The following is a 23,100-nucleotide window of genomic DNA, read 5'->3' on the forward strand; positions in this document are numbered from 1 at the left end:
GAGGTTAATGCTTTGAATTGTAGGCGCCACTCGAATACTTGTTCAATTAATTCATTCCTCCATTTCTTGTCCACAGGGTGAATGAGTTGGTCCATGGTTTGAATAGAGTGGCCAATTGAATTTGTAGGTACTAAGGGCTATTGTTTGAACTACTCCAGGGGTCCACTGTGATGGCCATACCTGCACTTTATCCAACTTGACTCTGTGAGAACAAGGAAGGGGACTGGGAAAGTGAGGAAGGATGAAAGCTAGAATTTGAGATATTCTTGGTCATATTGTTTCTATATAAGAGGCCGTTGTTGTGGTACTAAAAGCAAATTCAAAATGTTACCATTAAATCAGTAGTTAAAAGATAGTGATAGTGGTAGCATTGTAATGATGTTTTTTAGCTCCACATCAACAAATATACACAAACCTTGCTCCACCCATGAATTCTTGACGCCATGTGAGCTGAAAAAGCTCATTGTGGTGATCTTATCACTATTTTGAGTTAAAATTTAGAACCGGATCTATTAAATAGGTGGGTTACAGCCACTTTGTTCTGGCCAATCCTTGTTGAAAATTTGGATTTAAGACAATTTGAGGCTAATTCATCTTCATTTTAGACTGGTTTTGGTCAATTATAATCTGATACTTCGAGACTGATTTAGATATAACGTTGGGTTTTAAATCATTAAAGGGTTGGCTTTGTTGGTAGTGTGACCAACACTTCTTAGTGAAGAAGTCATGATTCGACTCTCCTTGATGATATATATAATAATTTTTACCCAAAAATATATTAAATTCCCAACTCCAAAATAGACCATCAACGTGGATTTTGGTTCAATTGTAGATTTTATTTCATTGTAGTCAATTGGTCATAAGTTTGATTTGCAAAAACAATGTCAAGGTAAAACTATATACATAATGGTTCACCCCCCGAACCTTGTAATAGAATCTCATGTGAAAGGTGTCTTTATATTTTTTATTATGTTTATAGTGGATGTGCTTCTAGCATAATGGTGCTTGCCTCTTATGTAGAGACAATAAATCCAAAGAGGTTTTAAGTTCAAACTAGATATTGCTAGGTTGGTACATTTGATGTGGTTGTGTTTGTGGTGCCTAACATTGGATGGATGAACAAATGCACCAGCCAAGCAAGATCAGTTCAAACCTCTATCCGTTCACATCTCTCAATGTTTATAGCATTTAACGTATCCGTATATATTAGATTCCTTATTGGCCTTTCCTCTTAGTGAGTTTTTGCAGGAAGCCCACTTAAGTGGGCTAAAGTGCATGGCGCCCACTTTCATTGTTTTGCATAATTCCAAATTGCCAACCCTTAAGGGTCAAAGCTTTGACCGTTAAAGGTTTGTTGTTCAATGACTCATATACCCTTATAGTTGTAAAAAGACCAAGTTCCCTAAGATAAGTTTCCCTCCCATTTTGCTCCTTAGGTGACTGAAGGGATTCTCCCTTTACCCATATTCTTCCTATATCTCGCCGAAAACCCCACCACCACCCATCCCTTGCCGGCGACCACCGCCCTTCCCTTGCCGGAAAGTGCTGACTACCAAAAAATTTACAGCCCTTATGGTCGGAAATCCCTCTCTATTGCTTGGAATCTCCCCCGAGAGCTGGAAATCCATAAATTTCCCGCTTATTTACTCTTTCGTCTATCGGTCTCGGTAGTTCCTAGTTCTTATATTTTATTTCTTTCTTCGAGTATTTGGGCTAGGGTAAGGACTGGGTTTTTTATTTTCTCCACAATGGAAGAGATTACAGAGGGAATGAATAACATCACCATCATCAACTCACACAAGAAGAAAGAGATTCACCAAGGTAAAACCTAAATCTAAATTGCTTTTTGTCTACGATTGACAACTATGGAAAATATTTCTCTCTTTGTGCAAAAAGAATCGGATTCAGGTTTCCAACACTAAGAAGCCCCTTTTCTTCTATGTTAACCTCTCCAAGGTAAAACCTAAATCTAAACTACGTTTTATATATGATTGAAAATAGGAAAAATATTTCTCTCTTCCCCATCGTCGAGTTGCACAAGAAGAATAGAATTCAGGTTTCCAACACTAAGATGCCCTAAACTTCAAATCATTTGGCTATAAAAAAAAAGAAGACTAAGAATAATAGAGCAAATCTGCTTCCAACTCAAGGATTTTGGTGTTTTAGAGCAATACAGAGTGATTATTTGATGGGTTATTGTTTATTTTAGGCCGTCGAGCACAGGTTCCTTTTTTCTTTTGCGAAAAGAATCCCATCTCTAGAAATTCTTGTGTGTTTGAAGTGGGTTTTGTAGTAACTTGGTGGTAGTTCAATGGAAACAATTGATCTGAAGGGAGGCGGTGATCGTCTCCTTCGATTTTTGATTGGCAATGGTAGGAGTTAGAATCGAGAGATGAGAGATGGTGGTGGTGGTTGTCTTCTTTGTCTTCTCGCCGGCTGTAGAAGACAAAACCATGAGGCTAAGGAGTTTTTTTTTTTTTTTAAATTTGAAAATATTATGTGAGATTTTACCTTGGTGAGAGGGCGTTTTAGTCATTTTGCATGGTGAGTGAGTATATGAGTCATTTTTTTTTTTTGGAAGAAGTAGCTGATAATATTAATAAAAGAAAGACTAACATGAGATATAGACGGTAATAATGCAGAGGCGCACTATAAAAAGCTCGCCAACCGGCGGAAGAAGGTACAATCAAAGACCACCTCTCCGGCACGGAAAGAAACCGCCAAAAACAGCACAAGATTGACCTCCGAAAAATGCTTGAATAAACACCCGAAAGCGCGCCACCCCGATGCTCCACAATGCTACCGCCCCACGGCCGAGGACCCCAACACCACGCCCCGGTGGAAGAGCCGGAGATAATCACATGGGAAATGTGCTGGATAGCTTGAACCCCACCCCCGAGCTCGCCCATCGAAGAAAGCCTCCACCAAGCAACCGGAAATAGCAAAAAACACGACCGCGACCGCCAGTACCAAGCCGCCCACTCATCCTCACGGAACCACACAACAAAGATCCACCCAAGAGGCGGCCCCAAAACATGCAAGAGCCAAAGTAAACAACCAGACCACGATGGAAGAACCTAGAGAGGCAGCAAGAACGACCGGGAAAAGAGAACCCGGATCGAACCACAAGCGACCAGGACAACGGGGCCAGAAACCCGAGCCCCCCCAAACCCGAAAACAAAGCACCAAGCTAAACCCGAACGGAGAGAATCCCGAATGGAAAACCAGCGCCCCCCGCCGAACGCCAGAAATCCGAGACCAAGAGTAAGGAAATCACGCCAGGGCACGAAGGGCAAAGAAAAAGGCAGGCTCCATGGACCCGAGCACGGATCAAACACCACCCCAGCACCAACGGTGGGGTAACCCAGGAGGCCGCCGGGAAAAGCAAACCAGGTGAGTGAGGAAAACCAAACAATGTGTTCCAAGAACTTCCACCAGCGCCGAGGCCGCGGGAGCACCCCGGGAGGTAGCCAAGGGGGGCGGGGCCTGCAGCCTCTCCGCCATCCGTCGAGTATATGAGTCATTGAACAACAAACTTTAACTGTTGAAGCTCTCTGACATTTAAGGGTGGATAACTTGAAATTATGCAAAATGGTAAAAGTGGGCGCTGTACAATTTTATCAACTTAAGTGGGCCCCTTGCAAAAAACTATTGCTTTTAATACACTCTTTTACAGTTTTACCCTCGTTCATTCCGGAGGAAATGAGGGCCGCATTGGTATTGGGACCGGTGGAGCGGTGATTGAAAAGTTGCCGGTCCAAGCAAAATTGGCCGATCCAACCAGGATAATAAACCTGATTAAGGAGATATAAGTACACTTAACGATGCTCTTCACCGTTGATATCACGGGAGCTCCGAATTTCTATCCTACCAAGAGGTAAGAGCGCGAAAAGGAGCCGGCCTGAAAAACTAAAACCCTCAACCTCGAATTATAAACCCGCTTCTCTCAAAAGCTGTTCTCTCCTTGCAGTTTACAGGTATTTCCTCTGGTAACCACATTAGGGTTTCATTTCCGAGCTAACATTTTCATTTGCAAAGCTATTCCACTTGGATTTGATTTCATTTTCTTCTGCTTACTTGAGACCCTAATTTCTTGGTCGGTTGTTTTATTTTAGTTGACTGGCAGAATCTGAAACAATTTATCGGGAGTGTCTGATCTGCTAAAGTTTAGGTACTAAAGTTCAAGATGAGGTATGAAATAACTGGTATCTTTACATAGTTGACAGTTGCATACTTGCTCGGCTACCTGCTTTTCCTTTGAGCGTTTTTTCTTCTTCTTCTTTTCTTCTCCATGCATAAGTTATACCATATATAGGTTTTTTAATGGAATTTAGTACTAGCTGTGTGCCGCGATACGGTAGTTGATTCCAGTTATTGGGGAAATCGCGTGTGCTGAGCTCATATGATGTTTTATCCCTGCTATTCTACTTTAATTAGTGCCACAAGAAAGTGAATATGTTGTTTACATCTGTTAATAGCAAGGGTTTGGTCAGTGTTATTTGCCCACTAGTTGTGAATCCGAAGCGTTAATTTTGTTATGTGTCTATATATATACACACATAACAAGTTGCTTCAGTCGGATGGGAGGCCAGCCCAAATCAAGCTGGTCCTGTATGGAAACTACGGTTTAGTTTGGGGAGGAGGTTTCTGTTTTGGGTTAAATGGATCTTAGTTTTTGCTCTGCATTGTATGGTATTTGAGAACTGGTTGCTGATGCTAGTTCCAACTTTGAACCTGCTTTACCATTTGCTGTTATTTGCTAATGAAACTCTCCAACCTTTGACTTTGTGGGAAAGAAAGGTACATGTGCTGAATAGTGTTCTGGACAACAAACTTTGGAGAGATTCCACCTTGTCCTAATCCTCCTTATATGCTTCTAAATCAAGAGTTCTATGTCTATTACATTTGCATGTCGAAGAAGCTTCAGACTTTGGTGCTAGATGACAGGGTGACAAGCTTACAGTCAAGCTTGCACTTGAGGAATATAATAAGAAGACTGGTTCCAATTATATTGTCTGAATGGGTGTGCACTTTGGATAACTACTTTGAGTGGTTTGCCTTTTTTGAAGAGAGAAAGATGAAAATGGCGGATGTAACCAAGGAGGATGGGATTCGTGATGGTATAACACCTTCACTCTCAGTAAACTTTTAGGGTTTTGGGAATGGGATGGGAAGGTTTTGTGGGTCCTGGCAGCCTCTAATTAGGTTGATTCTGCTTGTCTAAGGTTTAGGGGAAGTTTGGGTTAACCGAAGCCTAGAATGGTTGAGAAGGAAAAAGAGTTAGGGTTTAACAAATTGGAGTGGGACTGGAATAGGGTTCAAAATTGAGCGAATGGAGCTAATGGAAGCTTGGCAAGGGTGGGGAGGCTTCTTGCTCAACCTTCTTTCTTCTTTCTCTTTCTTTCTTTTCTTGGTTGCACAAGGCTTTGGGTACTGTTTCTTGGGTTTTGAAGGTGAGGGATGGGCTGGGCTGGTACTGCTGGTCAAAGGGTTTGGGTAGTCTAAGAGGCTGAACTAGGTTGAATTCTTGGACCGAATATGGCCAGGAAGGTTCTTGATGGTTTCTTGATCTGAAATTGCAGAAATTAGCTGCCGCAGCGTAGAGGGAGATATGGAGAAGGAAAATAAATTAGGGTTGGGGTTAGGGAGGGTTTTTAACCTACTGATCTGCAGGTTCTTGACGAAGCAGGGGCTGGACTTGCTTGCTGGAGTGTACAGGTAGATCACAGGCTTCAAGAAAGCTTCCTTGGACAACTGCAGGGTCCTTTTCAAAACGAGCCTACTCGATACCTCTTGGCCGTAAATTCTTCATTCTTTCATTCATCAAAACTGATTGTTGCAGATGTGGACATGGGAATTTATAGACTCTACACAGATTCCAAATAGGACTCTACCTAGGAGACCCAAACTAGACTGATTTGGGACTCCCAATTAGACTAGACAACTACAACTTAAAATAAAAGATCAGTTGGGATTCTATAATTAATTAAGAACCCTACCAATAACATAACAAAATTAAAGAAAATAGACAAAAATACCGCTTAGGGGTTCCGCTGCTGGGCCCTCTTGCTGCTCTTTCTGTGGGCTTTTTGTTGCTTACATCAATGGCTCGTGCGAGGTTGATTGGACCAAAAAGGGAGTGATGTGTAAACATGAGGAAATATTGTACCATCAGTGTGGTGAACCTACCACATATGAGGAGACAAAAGAAATTTTGATGAACAACTAGTAATTCTCTTCCTCTCGGCAAAGTTCATGCAATCAGCTTGATACTATTCATGAAGGTTTGATCACCTTTGAAGTTATGATGGTCTAAAAAGAACAAAAGAAGGTAGACTTGGTGGACACATTAATTGACTCCATTTGGGAGATGATGGTGTGCGGATCCCAGGTTGGAGATGAATGGCTGTTGATTCTGCCATTCCAAAAAATTCCTTAAGTTAGATGTACAGAATGGTTTCAAAATTCATTTCAGGGTGCCTTATCATTATGTCATATCAAAATTTGTCATTTTCTTATACATTTTTATAGTACATGTGTAAACTGTGAATCTTTATTATTTTCCCCTCGTTTGGAAATAGAAATGGAATAGGGGTAAGAAAATAAGGTTGCAAACTTCCTGATACTTGAAGGGTGTAAACAAAAAAGAATCTCTACATATAAATGGGGGGGGGGGGGGGTTGGGGGTGGTGGGGAAGGGGAAGAGCCATTTGTATAGCTATTCGAGAAGCACCAATGAAAATGTCTTGGAAAGAGAGCATTTGACAAAAGACATGTTTAAAAAGACATCCGTAGAGTGGAGAAAGTGGAGTGGGCATTAAATGCTCATCATGACTGTAACATTCTCAACTGTTTTGAAGGAACTCGATCTTTAATTTTCAATTGGTGATATCATTTTCTAGGTGCTTCATTGTTGGGTGTGCTTCCTGATTTCTGGTTAACTTTATGGATGTGCTCAGCACAGAAAATGGAGTTTATTCTGGTACCAAATTGATGCCAGCTTGAAAGGGAGGATCCAAATTAAACTAATAAATGAAAGATTAGTTAGAAAAGACTTGTAAACTGTTCGAGAAAGACATTGGAAAAGGGAAAGTAAATGGATTGGGCATTTAGTGCTTGTCATCTTGACTAAATAAGTAAGAACTTTTAATATGGCTGATAAAGCAGCATGGTTCATAGTTTGCTATAAGCATTGTTATGTCTAGTTTGCTGGGTTAAGTTCAACAGAAGCTGTAAGTGTCTGCTTAAGGAATTCAAAACAGAAGTGATAAGTTTCTGCTTTTAAGGAATTCAACCTAACTATGTTTAGTTTCTTTATGATATGATGAAGTTTCTGCATTACCTTAAGATAATACATTTTTTTAAACATCTTTGCCTTGTGTAGCCTCCCCCATTTTGTAGAATGGATTAAAAAGACTCTTAACAATAGGGAAGTGTGACTTAAGACTGAGGACCTATGGATGTCACTTCTCAAGCTGAAAGGGATCATAGTTGTCTAAATAGGTTGTTCCAAAAGTCATGTTGCAATGTAGATTGTTTGTTCAGCTCAGGGGTGTTTTGGCCTTCACTCTGTTGTAGGCAATTTTAATCCTCCCCCCCCCCGGCGGGGGGGGGGGTCATCTTGTGTTAAATAGTTCCATTCAGGTTCTTCTGGGGTTGTATGTTCATTGATGATGTAACTTTTGGGGGAGCTGGGCATATCGTCTATGCATGAATGCATTTATTTGGTGTCATATAGACTTTTTTCTTAGTGGCATGGGTAGCTGATATGCAGAAATAGAAGTTAATGTATTTATCATATATTCTTCTGACCCTTTCTTTTTTCATTTCCTTTTTCTTGTTGCATTTCCAGTCGGCCTACAGAGGAGGATGTCACTGTAAGCTCTCTTGTCCGGCTATTTCTTCTGATTCTCCTTGTTATCTGTTCTATAATCTTGTGATTAGTTATACCTTACATCTGTTCCTTTTCATATTCTTTTGTTATGGCTTTATTTTGCGAGCCTCTCTTGTTATAAAATTTTTGTCGCTTTGATCGCCAGCATTATTTCTTCCATAAATTCCATATCATGTGTTATCAGGTATTGCAACTCTCAAACTAGTGAATTTCAGTGAGAGTTCAGCTTATGATGAGATCACAAAACTGAATTGAGGAAAAACCAGATAACTCTATTAAACAACTCAGTCATGTGTGAAATTCTGGTCTGATGGTTATTTGTCAAGAATGGTTCAGTTTCTGCTACACATGAAATCCAAGGGAGATTTGATTCCATGTGTTGCAGCATCTGTTATATGAGAATGGTTTTCATTCCGGGACTTGATCCCATTGTCAATGAGAAAGTGTCCTAATGTTTGATATAAAGGTCAGATTTGAAGATATTTTGATGTAAGCTAAATTATGGATGATTTAGCCCCAATAATACCCCCTAAATCAAAATGGTGACCAAGCTTTCACGGTGTCTAGGTGAGTCAAGGGGATTGAAAGTTTAAATAGGTTTGCAACACCGACAAGGCAACCAAAGTGACTAAGGTGGCATTGATAGCTGGGATGCCAAGGTCCTGTCTTGACAACTGTGATTAGCAACTAGGCTGAAACTAGGAAGTGAGACTCTCTAGCCAAACCAGTTGTGAGGACACCTTCAAAAGGCTTGGATGGAGTAGCAATGATGCTGAAATCTCACGTGACTTATTTTTGAATTGGAAAATCTGGCAGCAACTCTCAAGATAGAAACTAAAACCCTGTCAGCCATACAAGCCACCAGTTGGGGCTCAAATTTGAATCAAGTGGAGGCCTTGTGGTGGTGATGATCTGCTGCAAGTTCAGTGTAATTCTGATGGATATAATGGAATGTATAATGGTGGAGTTAAAAATAGAAGGTGGGTTCAGAATCAGAAGGTGATGACTGTGGAACATGGGTTCAGAATCAGAAGGTGATGACTGTGGAACAATCCATCTAGTTGTGGATGTTGGAGCTTGGGATTGAATGGTCTCCTTTGTGGCCTGATGCAACCCTCATAGGGCTCATCAATTGGAGGGTCCTCAATGGCTAACAGCAGAGAAGAAGAACAGGTCCCACTTCAGGGTTTAGGGAGGCTATTGATGGTTCAGATCAGCAAATGGAAGAATGGTCTCTGGTTCCAGCAACAGCTACCTTCGAATAGAAGTTTTCCAAGACTTGAATTAATCCAGCTGTAGCAGCCAACCAGAATTCCATTGCAAGGAAGGAGTCAAGGAGACACGAGAAAGAAGATAATAGATGGAAGATGGAAGGGGTAGGGGAATGGCTCTCTCAGCCTGGACCTCCAGCTATCCCAGCTGTTGAACCCCGGAGGATCTCCCATTATTCTGTTTCATGCATGGCAAGAAGTTCAAAAGCCTGTTAATAACTTAGGCTGGTTCAAACACTAAAACACTAAAAAGATCTAGAAGCTACTATGGCTTTTAAAACTTAAAATGAGGGGCCTGTTAATAACTTAGGCTGGTTCAAAAAGATATAGAAACTAGCATAGTTGTCAAGGCGTCGCCTAGGCGTCGCTTAATCGTCGCCTCGGCGTCTGGGCTCCTTCGGAGCGCCTCAAATTGGCGTCGCCTTATTTTTAGGCAATAAAGTGTCTGTTTTTTTTCTTTCTTTTTTAAATCACGAGAAAGATGCCTAATCGAAGGCTTATATTGAAATACTTATTAGATTCCGATTGTAAAGTATCTATTGTTTGAACCTATATGCATATGTATAATGACGCTACATGTGATCAAATGTTAAAATAAAAATAAAAACAAACAAAATTGAAAGAGATTAAGTTCTTGACTCAAGTCTCACACTCTCACTCTCACTCTAATCCCTAATCTCTTTCTCTCTTCTTTTCTTCCATTCGTGCAGCGACACTCCGGCAAGCAGTGGTCAGTGACAAGCAACTTCTTCTCTTCCTTTTTTCTTGCGACTTTTTATTTAGGACCTATTATGTGTGGTTTGTAGTATGTTGGATGACTTGAGGTAGTCTGATATTAGTCTTTTTATTATATAAGATATGATAGATTTAGAGTGAATGAGATGTACACTAAAAATTTCACTTAAAACGCCTCAAAAGCACCTCGGAGGGCGCCTCGTCGACTCATCGCCTCAATTAGCCTAAACCGCCTTGCATCGCCTCGTCGCCGTGACAACTATGGAAACTAGTAACCTAGCAATTAGTGACTAGAAATAGAACGAATTAAGATCTAGAAGCTACTATGGCTTTATATCTCTGGCTTCTAAAACAAAACAAGGGAGGAAAAGAAAACTCTCACACAGACAAAATTGTGCCTTCTAATAGTCTTCACATGATCTGTTCATGGGCTGCACAACCTTCTGGTAGCATTCAAGCCAAGGCAAAATTAGGGGCTGTGACACCATTCACGTGAACAGTATTTTCGCCCTTCCCCCCACCCAATTATCTTCATGTTTATCCTACATTTATGGGATATTCTGTGAATCACAACTTACTGAAATGGAAAGTCCAGATTTAGGGTCTTTCTGGTGTCACCTTTCATTCTGTTTTTGGCCCATTTAGGGAAAAGAAATTCATTACTGAAAACTCCATCAAAAAGTGGGAACTGTGTGGTAAACATCAGGCATAATAGAGTGTGAATGAAAAACTGTTTATGACTACCTAGGTGTAAATATTTTCGGAGAAGAAGTCCAAACCTTGGAAAGTTAAAAGGAGCCCAAAACACGTGTATGGAAGTTTTAGATGAAGGGATTCGTCCTTCACCAATCTTTAGTAATTTCTTCATGTAATGTCAGTGTACGGGGGTGGCTTTCCAGATTAAAAATGATTCCTAGGACCTTAATATTTTTAGGCGTTCATAAATCACAAGGCACTAAAACGTCTTGCCGGTCACCAACAACTAGAGCAACTGCAACTGCAAATTTGTTTGGAAGGGAAAGAGTACCTCAGTTGCAACTAACAGCCAAAGCATTGTTGTGGGTCGTCTGCAGCTGCAACCCTGAGGCCATCTGCAACCTGCAAGCACCAACCCCTGCACCCGCACAACCCACGCCCAGTTGCTGTGCGTCACTGTGAACTTATATTACAGCCACTGCAGCCCCTGTGCATAGTTTGCTGCAAGAGCAAACAGTGGCCTAAAATTTCTAGAGGATCTGCTGGACGGAACGTAAGTATTTTCATAAGTAAATTAATGCAAAGTCAAACTTGAGCCAGGAACCCACTGGAGATCAATTGCAGCCAGGATCAATATGATAATGAAAACCAAATTAAATAGTTAGAACTGTTTTCTTTTTTCCTTTTTTATATCACACCCTGCTGCACCCTTCCTCTCTTTCTCTCTCTTCCTTTTTCCTTTTGTTCTTCCCTGGCATGTTTACACATGAAAGACTGACATCAAATGATGAGAAGGAGAAGAGGAAGAGAGAGAAAGAGAGGAAGGGCCTCGAAACATCCAAAATCTTTGAATTTCATCCCATGCCTACAATTATCTCAGTTGTTGAACATTGATTTCTCTAACACGATGACGACATGGTCTGCAAATCTGATTTCTCCTGTTGCACATGAAGGGCCTAGTTATAGCTTGGCCACTGCTTTGCAAAATAAAGTCTCAAAAATAGAAACTTCATATGAACTTTTAAGCAGAACCTCCTAAAATTTTAACAAACTGAAATTATATACTACCTAAGATTGTATTCGATGAAATAGGATATGCTTTAAAGGGTTGAACCCAGTGACGAAGGCTTCTGCACAAGCAGTTCCCCCGGGGGGGGGCAAATTTCGTACACAATCTTACCTTAGCAATTTTTGCTGAGAGACTGTTTTGATAAATGAAATATACTTTCTAATTCTAAAACTAAAAATAGAAACCAAACTAATGGCAGCAGATTTTTACATTACATTCAGCCAATATCCAGCTGCTAATCTTCACATCAGATGTCTGTACTTGCTCCCAAATCACTGCTCATGTGAACTCACTCAGGTATGCTTCACATGAACAGTGATCTCCCTCTCTTTCTGTCTTGATAAATTCTCCTCTTTATACTGGTTTGTGTTAAGGGATGCTCCAGGGCATCAACAAAAAACTCGCCACATCATTGGACCGGGCTGCCTCTCACAGCATCCCACAACCTTGGGGGGTGGTTTTGGGGCTTGTTCCTAGGGGTGCATATGGACTATATAACATCAAAAATTTTCTAGAACGTTGCCCCAAAAAAAGAAAATGTATAACATTGAGCAACTGTGAATGGTAAGGCAGATCAGGTTCAAAATCAAATCTAGTAGATTTCATTCGGGGGTAATCAATCTGAAGCTTGAGAAAGATCTGCTCAGCAGGTTAGAAGTACGTTAAGATTGATGGTCAGGCTAAGTAAAAAAGCAGACCTGCCTCAAGCTCGAGTACGGAATGAATTGGTTCAAATAGATTGATCACTCATCACATCAAGCTCTTGCTGCAACCTGATACTCTTCTTACGATGTCATCATCAAACCCCAGCAAGAACCATCACTGAGTCACCCTGCTTGCAACCATTAGCACCATCAAGCATTTATTCTTCCTGCCAGCTGCTGAACCACTCTGGCTGAAATCCCCTTCTGAAATTTCTATTGCTGAAGCACATCATGCCCTCCAATGCAAGCCCTTGAACTCCTGCTCATGGAACCCATCTACCTTCCAAATAGCACCCAACTTCTAGCACAGGTCCAACCCTTGAAAACTCTCGTCTATCATCAATGGCAATATGTGAAAGAGATACCTGCAGGTTGAATTAACTGGGTCGAATTGTTCCATGCCTGGTAAACTAAAGGAATCCTTTACCAAGAAAGCCACACATGGCCGAAGAGCTTTAATAGCCAGGCACCAGTGGATTTTGGAAAAAAAAAAGAAGAGATAGAAATTCTGAGACGAGGGAATAAGAGAAAAAACACTGGGGTGAGGGTAGGTTTGTAAAAGTAGTTTTACTATTTTAGCCTTAGAAAAAGGTCTGTTCAGTGCTCGGGGCAATTAAATGCTACTGCAGAAATGATCAAAGTTGTTTTTGCCTATATTCCATAATATACTTTTGAGTGTATTATGGTTTCTGGTTTTTTCCCCCCCATTTATTTAAAGAAAACAAAGTTTGAATAATGATACCAAACAGAAAAAATAAATCTAAAAAAATTTCAGAAAATGAAAATGAAAGATGATACTGGAATGACCCTTAGTAACTAATAACTAGCAAAATAGAAAACGGGAACAAGAATTGCTTGCCAAACTCAAAATGATTACAAGGTTTGTAATAGGAAACTGAAGTGGCCAGAAATATCAGTGTGTTTGCAGAAATTAGTTACTTGCAGAAAGAGGGAAACAGATTCGAATATGGACAACCAATGTCGGCTAACAAATCAGCTAACAAGCAGAAGCTATATTTGAACCCCAAGACCCTCCCTTTATTTATAGAAATTACATAATTAGAATGGTGTCTTACAAGGTTAAGGAAAGTGCTATTTTGACTCACCTCGTGAAAATTGAAACAAAACACCTAATTTTGTGTTTCTCCAAATCCTTCTGATTTTGGTTTATAGAACTGGCTTATTACTATTTGGAAACCTAAAAGAGAGTGACCCCATGATCCGTATAACCCGTTGACTCAAAATTAAAGCCTATTTACCCATCTTTGTTCAGACAGACTCATCCAATGATCATGGCCTTTTGACGCCTCATATCTATGCACCACCGCAATCAGTGATAACAACTACATTTCCTGGTTCTCAAAATTGAGTTTTCGTAGGATTCAGTGATGTGTTATGAGTTATTAAATTTTTATTTTCAGTTTCATTTAGGTTTAACTTGTTGGAAATCAGCATGCCTTCCTATAGTTGTCAAGCCATGTTAGGCAGAGTTAAAAATTTCTGTATATCCTTGTTTGTGGTGAGCTTAGAAGGAGCTTTGAATTAATTGCATGCAGAGATCGAAGCAAAATCTAAGAATTTATTAGGGAAGCCTGCTGACAGATGTTCATGTTTGTGTGTTTCTACAAAATAGTTTAACTTGTATCAATTTTTCTTTTGGTTTTGCTCAAACAAAGGAATTTCACTGGATTGGCTGGTTAATTTGCTTCTGATATTTCAGATCCAGTTACCGTGATTTGCATTTGGCATTTGAGATTTTCCATTTTAACTCTTTCAAATTCTGATAACCACTGTAAATACCACAAATGTAGAAGGGTAATAGGTGGTCCTCCTATGGCTAAGTAGTAGATAGTAGTATTTTTGCCACTTTCCTGAGTTCTTGTTATGGTTATCTGTCATCAACTGTTTCAGTATGATGCTAAGATATTTCACTTGATAAAAATAGAAACTTTCTTTGGAAGGTTCTTTGGGTAAGCATGATATAATCTGCTTTACTCTCCCCTCTGCATTATCTGGCATTCAGTTTTTACTTTCATGAACTATATCACCTTTTGGTAGTGACAAGTTCGTCCTTCATGCTTGTGACTTTCTGTCACCTGAACCTTATTCATTTAAGAGCATAACAAAGGTGCATAGATTGGTAAGCGTGTACGAGATCCTATTCATAAAATCCACACGCTGAACCAGATAGAGGACTCTGTGAGATGAGAAGGAATGTGGATTGCTATTTCTATTTACTGTATATCATTCTTTGGCAATTGTGTAACTGGATTGACTATGATTTGGAACAAACATTTTGAACCTTTGGATGTATGTGGTCTCTTTGACCTTGCATGGTCCATTTGATGTGTCGAGTGTATGTAGGCATTATGATTTCATTGGATATCTGTGACACATTGATAATCCTATACTTGGCTTGCTATGGTTTAAAAAAAAATCATTTTCTTATTAAATTATCTGGTTACCCATTGTATTTTATTAATAGCATGTGTTACCCAACTGCTCCCAAGGGGGCCTTATGAAGGAAGAATCTATGTGTTGCCTGTGCTTGAAAATATACTTCTATTTGTTCAAAATTATCGCATTAATGATTGAAGTGCTTGCTCAAAATGTCTATGACAGGCCAAGAATGAAGAAGAGGAGTTTAACACAGGGCCTCTTTCTGTTTTGATGATGAGTGTCAAAAATAATACACAGGTAGGCAAGACTATATATCCTTGTACTGATTCAGGTTTTATGCCTGCTGATTCTTCCGATATGATATGATGCATAGACGCATACCTGAGGCTCGAGATTCATGCATGATTCATCAGTCTCGAAACCTTTTTGAAGTCTATTAGGTTTTCCGTTGTGCTGGATTGAACTTTTCTCTTCTGAATTTTCCTGTGTAGGTCCTTATTAATTGCCGAAACAACAAGAAACTGCTTGGCCGTGTGAGAGCGTTTGACCGGCACTGCAATATGGTTCTAGAAAATGTCAGGGAGATGTGGACTGAGGTTGGTAGATGGAATTGAGTTACCACACATCCCTATCTTGTTGCTTTCTTGACTATAATTGCAACTGACTAGATCATCTGGTTTTCTGAAGGTACCAAAGACAGGTAAAGGCAAGAAGAAAGCTCAACCAGTTAACAAGGATAGGTTCATCAGCAAAATGTTCCTTCGTGGAGACTCTGTTATTATTGTACTCAGGAATCCTAAGTGAGAGAGGTTATGGTGAAATTTCAAATTCCCAGACTCAATGGCGTTTCTCAGACTGGTAATGGTAAGAATTGGTTACTACACTTTCAGGTGGATTACACTGGGCTATAAGCAATCTTGTAAGACTTTTTGTTGGTGTGGTCGGTAATGTTAAGCAGAGTACATCTGCGTTAATCTTTTAGATACATTCTGGAATGTTTCTTGAATCTATTGTTGTAGACATGTAGCATTAAAAGTTTTCTTGACTAGAATCATGGTAGATGTTTATCATGCCCAAATTATTGTTATCACAAAATTTGTCTCAAGTAACCAAAAACCCTCCCGAAGATATCTTTTACGATGCACTGCTAAATAAGAATTTCCAACGGATGGTAAAGGACACCAGAAAGCGATATGTTTATGGTGGTTTGCTAGTTTGGAATGGTAGAACAAGATAACAACAAAAGCTGAACTGCTGAAGGGTCTGAATCGGTGAAATCTAAACCTTGGATCCTTGAAAAGGTGCAACGAAGGATGGTTGGTGTCTGGCTTTGCCATGTAAAGAAGGGAAACTCGCAACTCGCTTTAATGATTGTTCCTCGAGGTTGAGGCATGGCCACATTAGTATGGCCCAGCGATTCACATGGCCCATTTTTGTCATGGTCTGAAAAGTTCATTCAAATAATCTGTGGCTTGGGAGAAAACTCTGGCAGTACTTGCTACAAAAAAACTCACCAAAAGGGAGGTGCAAAAACCACGGTGAAACACAAGAAAGCGGACATTGATTTCATCAAAGCTTCTCCCGAGTCAAGTCTCACATGGATTTAACACATTTTAACAGCGATTGGGAGTTCTTACAGATGCCATAAAACCCAAAGAGATTGTATGAGATCATATATAAAAGCTGTGGCTATGACCCATTCATTGCTTGTATTTTTGTGGTGTTAGGACTCCAAAGCCACTTTGTCTGATTGGCATTGCAATACAAAACTAAGGAGCAAGGTTTAAAGTATCGGTATCAAGTATCGCATCGGTTGGTCAGGTGATTTTAAGAGACGATTACCTATCGTTCTGTATCGAGTATTGTATCGTTAATGTATTTTAGTGTAATTCAATGGAGAGTCGTATGGAGATATACCGTTTTTATCAAACATGGATACATACGGCTAGTATCGTATGGTATCGTGAGATACTTTAATCCTTGCCTAGGAGTGAAAAAAGAGTCATAAACAGAGAATGGATGAAGCTTGTTCGTCATGTGATGAACTCTCAAATTTACAAATGGAATCATGAATTGTTGTTTCTGGATAATCAAACACAAGAATTATGCAAACTGGCATTTGGGAGCATGCCATGGTAGCATGGCGCCACCTATATTGATGATATCTTAAAATCTCTGGAATGAAAGAACTACAGAATTACAAAAAAGATAAAACCACAAAAGAAAGAAGAGGGAAACCCATCCAAGATAAACAATAGAAAATTAGCACAAAGGGCAGCAGTCACTACTACAATGTTTCTTGAGAGAGGGATTGCCCAACTGAACTGAACATCTCTCTTTTGCTCTTAAATAATATATTCTGTTTTAGAACTATGAAGTGACGGTACTGTAGAAGATGATGAAGATATCAAGCTGCGGTAGACTGGGTGGAACCACCTTCCTTCTGGTCGCCGAAGATGCGCTGCCGGAAATCAGAAACCATACGAGGGAGACCTTTGCGTAGAGAAACCTTGGGCTCCCAGCCCAAAAGCTCCTTAGCCTTGTTGATGTCAGGCTTCCTCTTATGTGGATCATCCTCTGTATTGGGTCTGAACTCTATCTTTGCATTGGGATCTATAGTCTCCTGAACCACCTGAGCAAGCTCCAGCATTGTGAACTCCCCTGGGTTCCCAAGATTAAAGGGACCAACATGTTCCCCTTCCATTAGCCTTACCAACCCATCCACCTGTGTTCACAAAATCAAACACCACACAGCAACCAAAAAAATCCTCTTCAGCTACTAAGAACACCAAGAAAGACCCCAATTTTATTTTACTCTCTCTTGTGGGGCTTTAATAAGGTTAGCCCACAAACGACAGAAGGGGAGAGAAACGGGGCCCACAGTCCAGTCCCCACCTTCACCAGTCCATTCCAAAAATTAAGGAAAAAGACCCTTCCAATTATTTATTTTTTCCCCTAACATCCAACCTGCAAATATTGACTTTGCTTTGGCACACCATCCATAGATGGCAATTTGAAAAAAAAAAAAAAAAAAAAAAAAGCATAAACAGACAGAGATGAGAAAATGATGAAATCTCACCAGATCGGAGACGAATTGGAAACTCCGGGTTTGTTTTCCATCACCGTACACGGTCAAAGGCTCTTTCCTCAGAGCCTGCATTCATTAATGGAGTTATACTTATAATGAGCTTCTTCACTTAAACAAAATTCACTAAAAAGCAATCAAGGAGAAAGACAGAAACTAAAACCCAACAGATACCCACCTGAGCAACAAAATTACTGACGACACGGCCATCATCGATGCACATACGAGGACCGTACGTGTTGAAGATTCGAGCAATCCTGACTACAACTCCAGCCCCTCTGTGATAATCCATTGCCAATGTCTCTGCTGTTCTTTTCCCTTCATCGTAACAACTCCGAACCCCTGTCGTTGTTCCAGATATTTTTCAGTTAATACCATTCAAATATACAAACAAAATCCAGAACTTTCAATTATCTGCAAATTCCCGAAACTAGTACGACCAGATCCAAGCAAGAAAAAGTGGGGAGAAAGAAGAAAAAAAAAAAAAACCAGAGCAGAGGAATGAGAGAGTTACCAATGGGATTCACGTTTCCCCAGTAGGTTTCAACCTGGGGATGCTGCAGAGGATCACCATAGACCTCACTGGTGCTGGTAAGCAAGAATCGAGCACCAACCCTCTTGGCCAGTCCAAGCATGTTGAGGGTACCCACCACATTGGTCTTAATGGTCTTGACTGGATTGAACTTGTAATGCACAGGTGATGCAGGGCAAGCCAAGTGATAGATCTGATCAACCTCCAACAACAGTGGTTCCACCACATCATGTCGTATCAGTTCGAACCTAGGGTTCCCAAAATGATGCATTACGTTCTCCTTCCTCCCCGTGAAGAAATTATCCACCACAATAACGCTATCTCCTCGATTCATCAAAAAATCCACCAGATGACTTCCCACAAACCCAGCTCCACCAGTCACCACGATTCTCAAACCCTTCCTCTTCAACCCTAGAGGCACCTTCCCTCCCGAATTGACCTGCCCAAAACCCCCTCTCTGCTCATACACCACTCTGTGCGATAACGCATTCGATCCCGATGTAGAGAAATACTCATCAGGGATGTGCTCGTATTGGCGTCCATACATCGATGGGATGGAAGAAGAAGAAGAAGAAGAGGAAGAAGATGGAAGGAACGCGAAGACGAGGGTAGCGATGGCCATACCCACGAAGACGAAAACGAGTCTCTGCTCCCGAAGTAAATACCTAATCGGACGAATCACAGATTGCCATGGCTTCGGAGGTTTAGGCGAGTACAAATCCACCTGAGGTTGGCTCTCATGGCCCCTGAATATCAACTCCGAAGTCATCTTCCTCAGAACACAAAAACAAACTTGAAGAATTTCTCAATCAAATCAAGAAAGGAGAAAAACACGGAGAGACCCTCTACAAGGAAGAAGAGAAGAAACAGATCTTTCAAACCCTTTTAATGGAGGAAAAAGGACATGGGATGGCTTGAAGTTGCAGGCACATCAGTCTCTGTGCAACAATCTTCGCCGGAAACTGAGGTTCCTCTGCGTGGCAAATGGTGCTTCTCGGTCTTGGCATTTAAGACGTGATAGCTTATTAAATAGACCTCTATTTATCACTTATTTACCAAAATGCCATCAAATGGTAGAAAGGTCATAGACGTCGGTTCCGACCTTGCTGGGCCAACTGCTATCGTTCATTTTGACTAGACCACTAAGAACAAAGGCCTCCATAGGCCCACTGGGGTCCAAAAGGGCAAACTGGTCATTTCACACATATGATAATAGTCATTGAAAGCTTCTTCTCAACGAAATTAACAAAATAATAATAATAATAATAATATTCGAAAATATAAAGGCAAATCAGAACTGGAACTTTTCAACTCTTACTTAGTTTCAATTTATAGATAAAATGTCTTTTACCAAAAATAAAGTGCACTTAAAGGTCCACTCTCGTCCAGCCACGTGTAGTGAAAATAAAGAGATATTTTTTTCAAAGTATGGACCCACCCTCTACTCCGATCGGTGGAGCTTTGCGTTCGTTACTCGCATTCCTTCACCACATAACTAGAAGGTGACTCACCTCATAGCAGTAATAAAATAAATTACAAGTGAGTATTCTTCTTAAGTATGTGATGGTAAAGTTGAGAGGAATTTACGATTTTATACTCATTTTATCTCGTTGTGACGGCTTGTTTGAAGGAAGATAATAGATAAAATATTAAGAGTATAGATCCATATGAACCTGGGCGAAGGAGACTAAAATACATGATGGAAGGTGAAGAAAAAAAATAGTATAAGAGGGTTCTATAAGCTTATTTTGTATTTTTCTCAAATTTTTTTAAGTGGGTCATCCTTTTGGCATGAGGTGGAAAAAATAAACCAGGTTTTGAATTCTCACAACCCATGAATCAAATAAACTGAATTTTTAGAATTTCACTAAAAATAATACACTTTCCCTTGCCTTTTTGTCCATCCTATCTATTTCATCAAACATGTCTTAGTGCTTATTAATTGGTTTGATTTGAATTCTACCCAGAAAAATTGGTTTGATTTGAATTGGTATGGTTGGTAAAAGTCTTCCCTACAATTGGAAAGCAAATCCCAATTCATTTATTACATGGTAGTCTTCATGGAAGAGCCCCTAGCTATTTCTGGTTTCTTTAATCTCTCTTTACATGTAGATTTGAGTCTATCTCTAAACTTCTCCCTCTATTTAGGGTAATTTTCATCTGGACCCCCTAAGGTTTGGTCCATGTCACTTTTAATCCAAAAAATATTTCCCTTTGCATATGGCTCCCCTGAGGTTTCTAAAAATGATTAGTTAAGGACAAGTCATAATTTTGATGACCAAAATACCCTTATGGTGCAATGGTCAAGATTGTAGCATGTATGTCATTTCGATCTAACGGTTTATAATAAAAATACAATTTATAATTACAATTTTTATCTTTTATTTTATATTCTAAGTATCTTAAGATTTCAAATTTACAAATTGATACCCTTTGATTGAAACTCAATAAAATCTCATTCCAATGAACAACTCCATCGCTTCGCAGGTACTCTTCCCTGAAATTCCTCTGAATCTCTTTCTTCCATGTGCTCCCCAAATGGATAGGCTTAACATTACAACAGACACCATTTTAATTGTTAACAACCATAAACTAGGTTCCAGCCCTCATTCAACCACCATAACATGCAAATCCAGGTTATTCTTATAAGAAATGAAACCCAGATAAAGAGGAAAAACAAAACCCAAGTTCAAATTTGTGGTTTCCCGCACGATGAAGTAATAAAAAGTGACTAGGGTTTCCCGCCGAGCAGTTGGTTAATTATGCTAGCATTACAAGCTAGTTCACCGTCCGCAGAACTCAAAGCGTTCTTGGGACCTTCCATCAGATCTCCACCACCAATCTCGGTACCTCTGCCACCGACTTCTCTCCATCCATCATAGCCAAAGGCGGAAGACCGTCAACCCTTTGCAAGAACAGCTTAACCTCGAATTTCCTCAACAATACAGGCGGCCACGGCCGCCATTTCATCATCTTAACCACCATTACCTTCCTCCCCCAAAGATTTAGATATCAGGTAGAAAGGGATAATTTTCAGCAAAAAAAACCGAAAAGAAAGATAGTGAAACGAAACCCTAGAGAGTCCAAATACTCACAAGGTTCAAGACTCAGATTCAATACCGGTCAAAATTGCCAACGAAAACTATAAAAACAAATCGAATCCTATGGATCTTTGAAAAACCCAAAAAAGGCAGAAACATCCTATGGATCTTCGAAAAACCCCAAAAATGTAGAAAATTTCCAGCGAGATTCAACCTTACATTCAGGAGGAGAGAGTAATTCTGTATAGAAGATGGCCCCGTCTCTTTTGAAGCTCAATGCAGCTGTAAATTGATCATGATGAAGCGGCTTAGCTATGGGATTTCTTTCAGTTTCAATCGAGGGTATAAATTTGTAAATTTGAAATCTTAAGACCCTTAAATATAAAATAAAAATATTAAATTTGTAATTATAATTTGTCTTTTTAACATAAACCGTTAGATCGAAATAGCATGCATGCTACAATCTTGACCATTGCACTATAAGGGTATTTTGGTCATCAAAATTATGATTTATCCTTAATTAATCATTTTTACAAACTTCAGGGGAGCCATATGCAAAGGGGAACCTTTTTTGGACTAAAAGTGACATGGACCAAACCTTAGGGGGTCCAGATGAAAATTACCCCTCTATTTATTCAATCATATGGGAATGAAATAAAACATAGAGTTCATTATGCTTAATCATCTATTCTCTGTTTATCACAAATTTAGTATCTTGAGTGGCTAAATCCTGTAACTCATGGGATATTCGTTGAGAGAGCCCTTTATGGGGATCTAACTCCACAACTCAACATGTTCTTGGGGATTCATTCTGATCAATTTTGCTGTTGATTCTGATTTTCTGCTTTGTATTCTCTACGCCTCTCTCTGTTTCTTACACACTCCACATCCGTATATGTAAAGAAAATAAATCCATATTCAGGACCAAAGGGTCCCAATTTCATCTCTCAACCAAGAAAGGACAGAGCATTCCTCATGATGGACCAAGTGTTGTCTCTTATCGTATAGGTATTGTCAAAAATGGACCAAATCAAACATGATTGTACACAGTTTCTTTATAGCTGTTTTAATCTCTTGTAAACTTGTTATTAATATTACTTTCTGTGGATATTGTCAACAGGTCACCAGATTCATCAATGCAATCTAATGGATGAACGATGGAAAAACGCTACCTACAGGTATATCTTTATAAAATCACAATGCATGTTCAAAGAGGTGAAAGTTACCTTTTCTGTATAAAGCAAGTTTGATAATCCATATAAAATGCCCACCATGTGTTTGTGAATAGAACTCTGTGAATATTTTAGAGTAGGTTAAAAGCAATATAAACAAAGCTTTTCTTTGCTTATTGAGCAGCCCATCACCTAACCTAATGCAACCCCTAATTTTTTCTTTCATTAAATTTGTCCAGTAGAGGTTGTTATCTTCATTTGATGAAAGCTACCCAGACTTTAACTCATTAACAAGTTGATCATTTTCTGGGTTTTAATATTGTTGATTAACAGAATAGAATAGACTTAATACTATTCTAAAGGGTATAGAAGTTGACCTTAACATGGAGTGAGGATCCAAGAATAGTAAACTGGGAAAGAACAGATCATAATTTTGTATGATAAATGTGACTTTTTAAGTTAATCATGTGGTTAATTGTATGAAGAAGGTGAGACAACTTC

At 39.7% G+C, this 23,100-nt stretch overlaps 2 protein-coding genes across 2 annotated transcripts; one reads left to right on the forward strand and one right to left on the reverse strand.

The window, feature by feature from the left end:
• The first annotated feature begins 3,832 nt into the window (after window positions 1–3,832).
• LOC149010742 (Small nuclear ribonucleoprotein family protein) lies at window positions 3,833–15,820 on the forward strand. The gene is made up of 6 exons (XM_089160641.1): window positions 3,833–3,977; window positions 4,116–4,191; window positions 7,853–7,877; window positions 14,992–15,066; window positions 15,261–15,365; window positions 15,457–15,820. Exons 2-6 carry the CDS (start codon window positions 4,187–4,189, stop codon window positions 15,571–15,573), a joined length of 327 nt encoding a protein of 108 aa, XP_089016767.1. The 5' UTR covers window positions 3,833–3,977; window positions 4,116–4,186; the 3' UTR covers window positions 15,574–15,820.
• Window positions 15,821–16,872: 1,052 nt separating this feature from the next.
• LOC149010743 (UDP-glucuronic acid decarboxylase 2-like) lies at window positions 16,873–19,388 on the reverse strand. Its single transcript, XM_089160640.1, has 4 exons — window positions 18,369–19,388; window positions 18,033–18,196; window positions 17,849–17,923; window positions 16,873–17,494 (listed from the first exon to the last, which is right to left on the reverse strand). The coding sequence occupies exons 1-4, from the start codon at window positions 19,153–19,155 to the stop codon at window positions 17,177–17,179; spliced, it is 1,344 nt and encodes a 447-aa protein (XP_089016766.1). The 5' UTR covers window positions 19,156–19,388; the 3' UTR covers window positions 16,873–17,176.
• Between the last annotated feature and the right edge of the window lie 3,712 nt (window positions 19,389–23,100).

The sequence above is a fragment of the Hakea prostrata genome, chromosome 7 (assembly GCF_041222555.1).
Source record: "Hakea prostrata isolate BN-2017 chromosome 7, UWA_Hpros_2, whole genome shotgun sequence".
Taxonomy (NCBI): Eukaryota; Viridiplantae; Streptophyta; class Magnoliopsida; order Proteales; family Proteaceae; genus Hakea; species Hakea prostrata.

Bases quoted from the DNA above. Each gene is read 5' to 3' on its own strand.
- LOC149010742 (XM_089160641.1), top strand. The intron at 7,878-14,991 runs GTAAGCTCTCTT...TGTCTATGACAG, and splicing joins CTACAGAGGAGGATGTCACT to GCCAAGAATGAAGAAGAGGA. The intron at 15,067-15,260 runs GTAGGCAAGACT...TTTCCTGTGTAG, and splicing joins GTGTCAAAAATAATACACAG to GTCCTTATTAATTGCCGAAA.
- LOC149010743 (XM_089160640.1), bottom strand. From the start codon at position 19,155: ATGACTTCGGAGTTGATATTCAGGGGCCATGAGAGCCAACCTCAGGTG. The intron at 18,197-18,368 runs GTAACTCTCTCA...GAACAACGACAG, and splicing joins GGGAAACGTGAATCCCATTG to GGGTTCGGAGTTGTTACGAT. The intron at 17,924-18,032 runs GTGGGTATCTGT...TAATGAATGCAG, and splicing joins TCAGTAATTTTGTTGCTCAG to GCTCTGAGGAAAGAGCCTTT.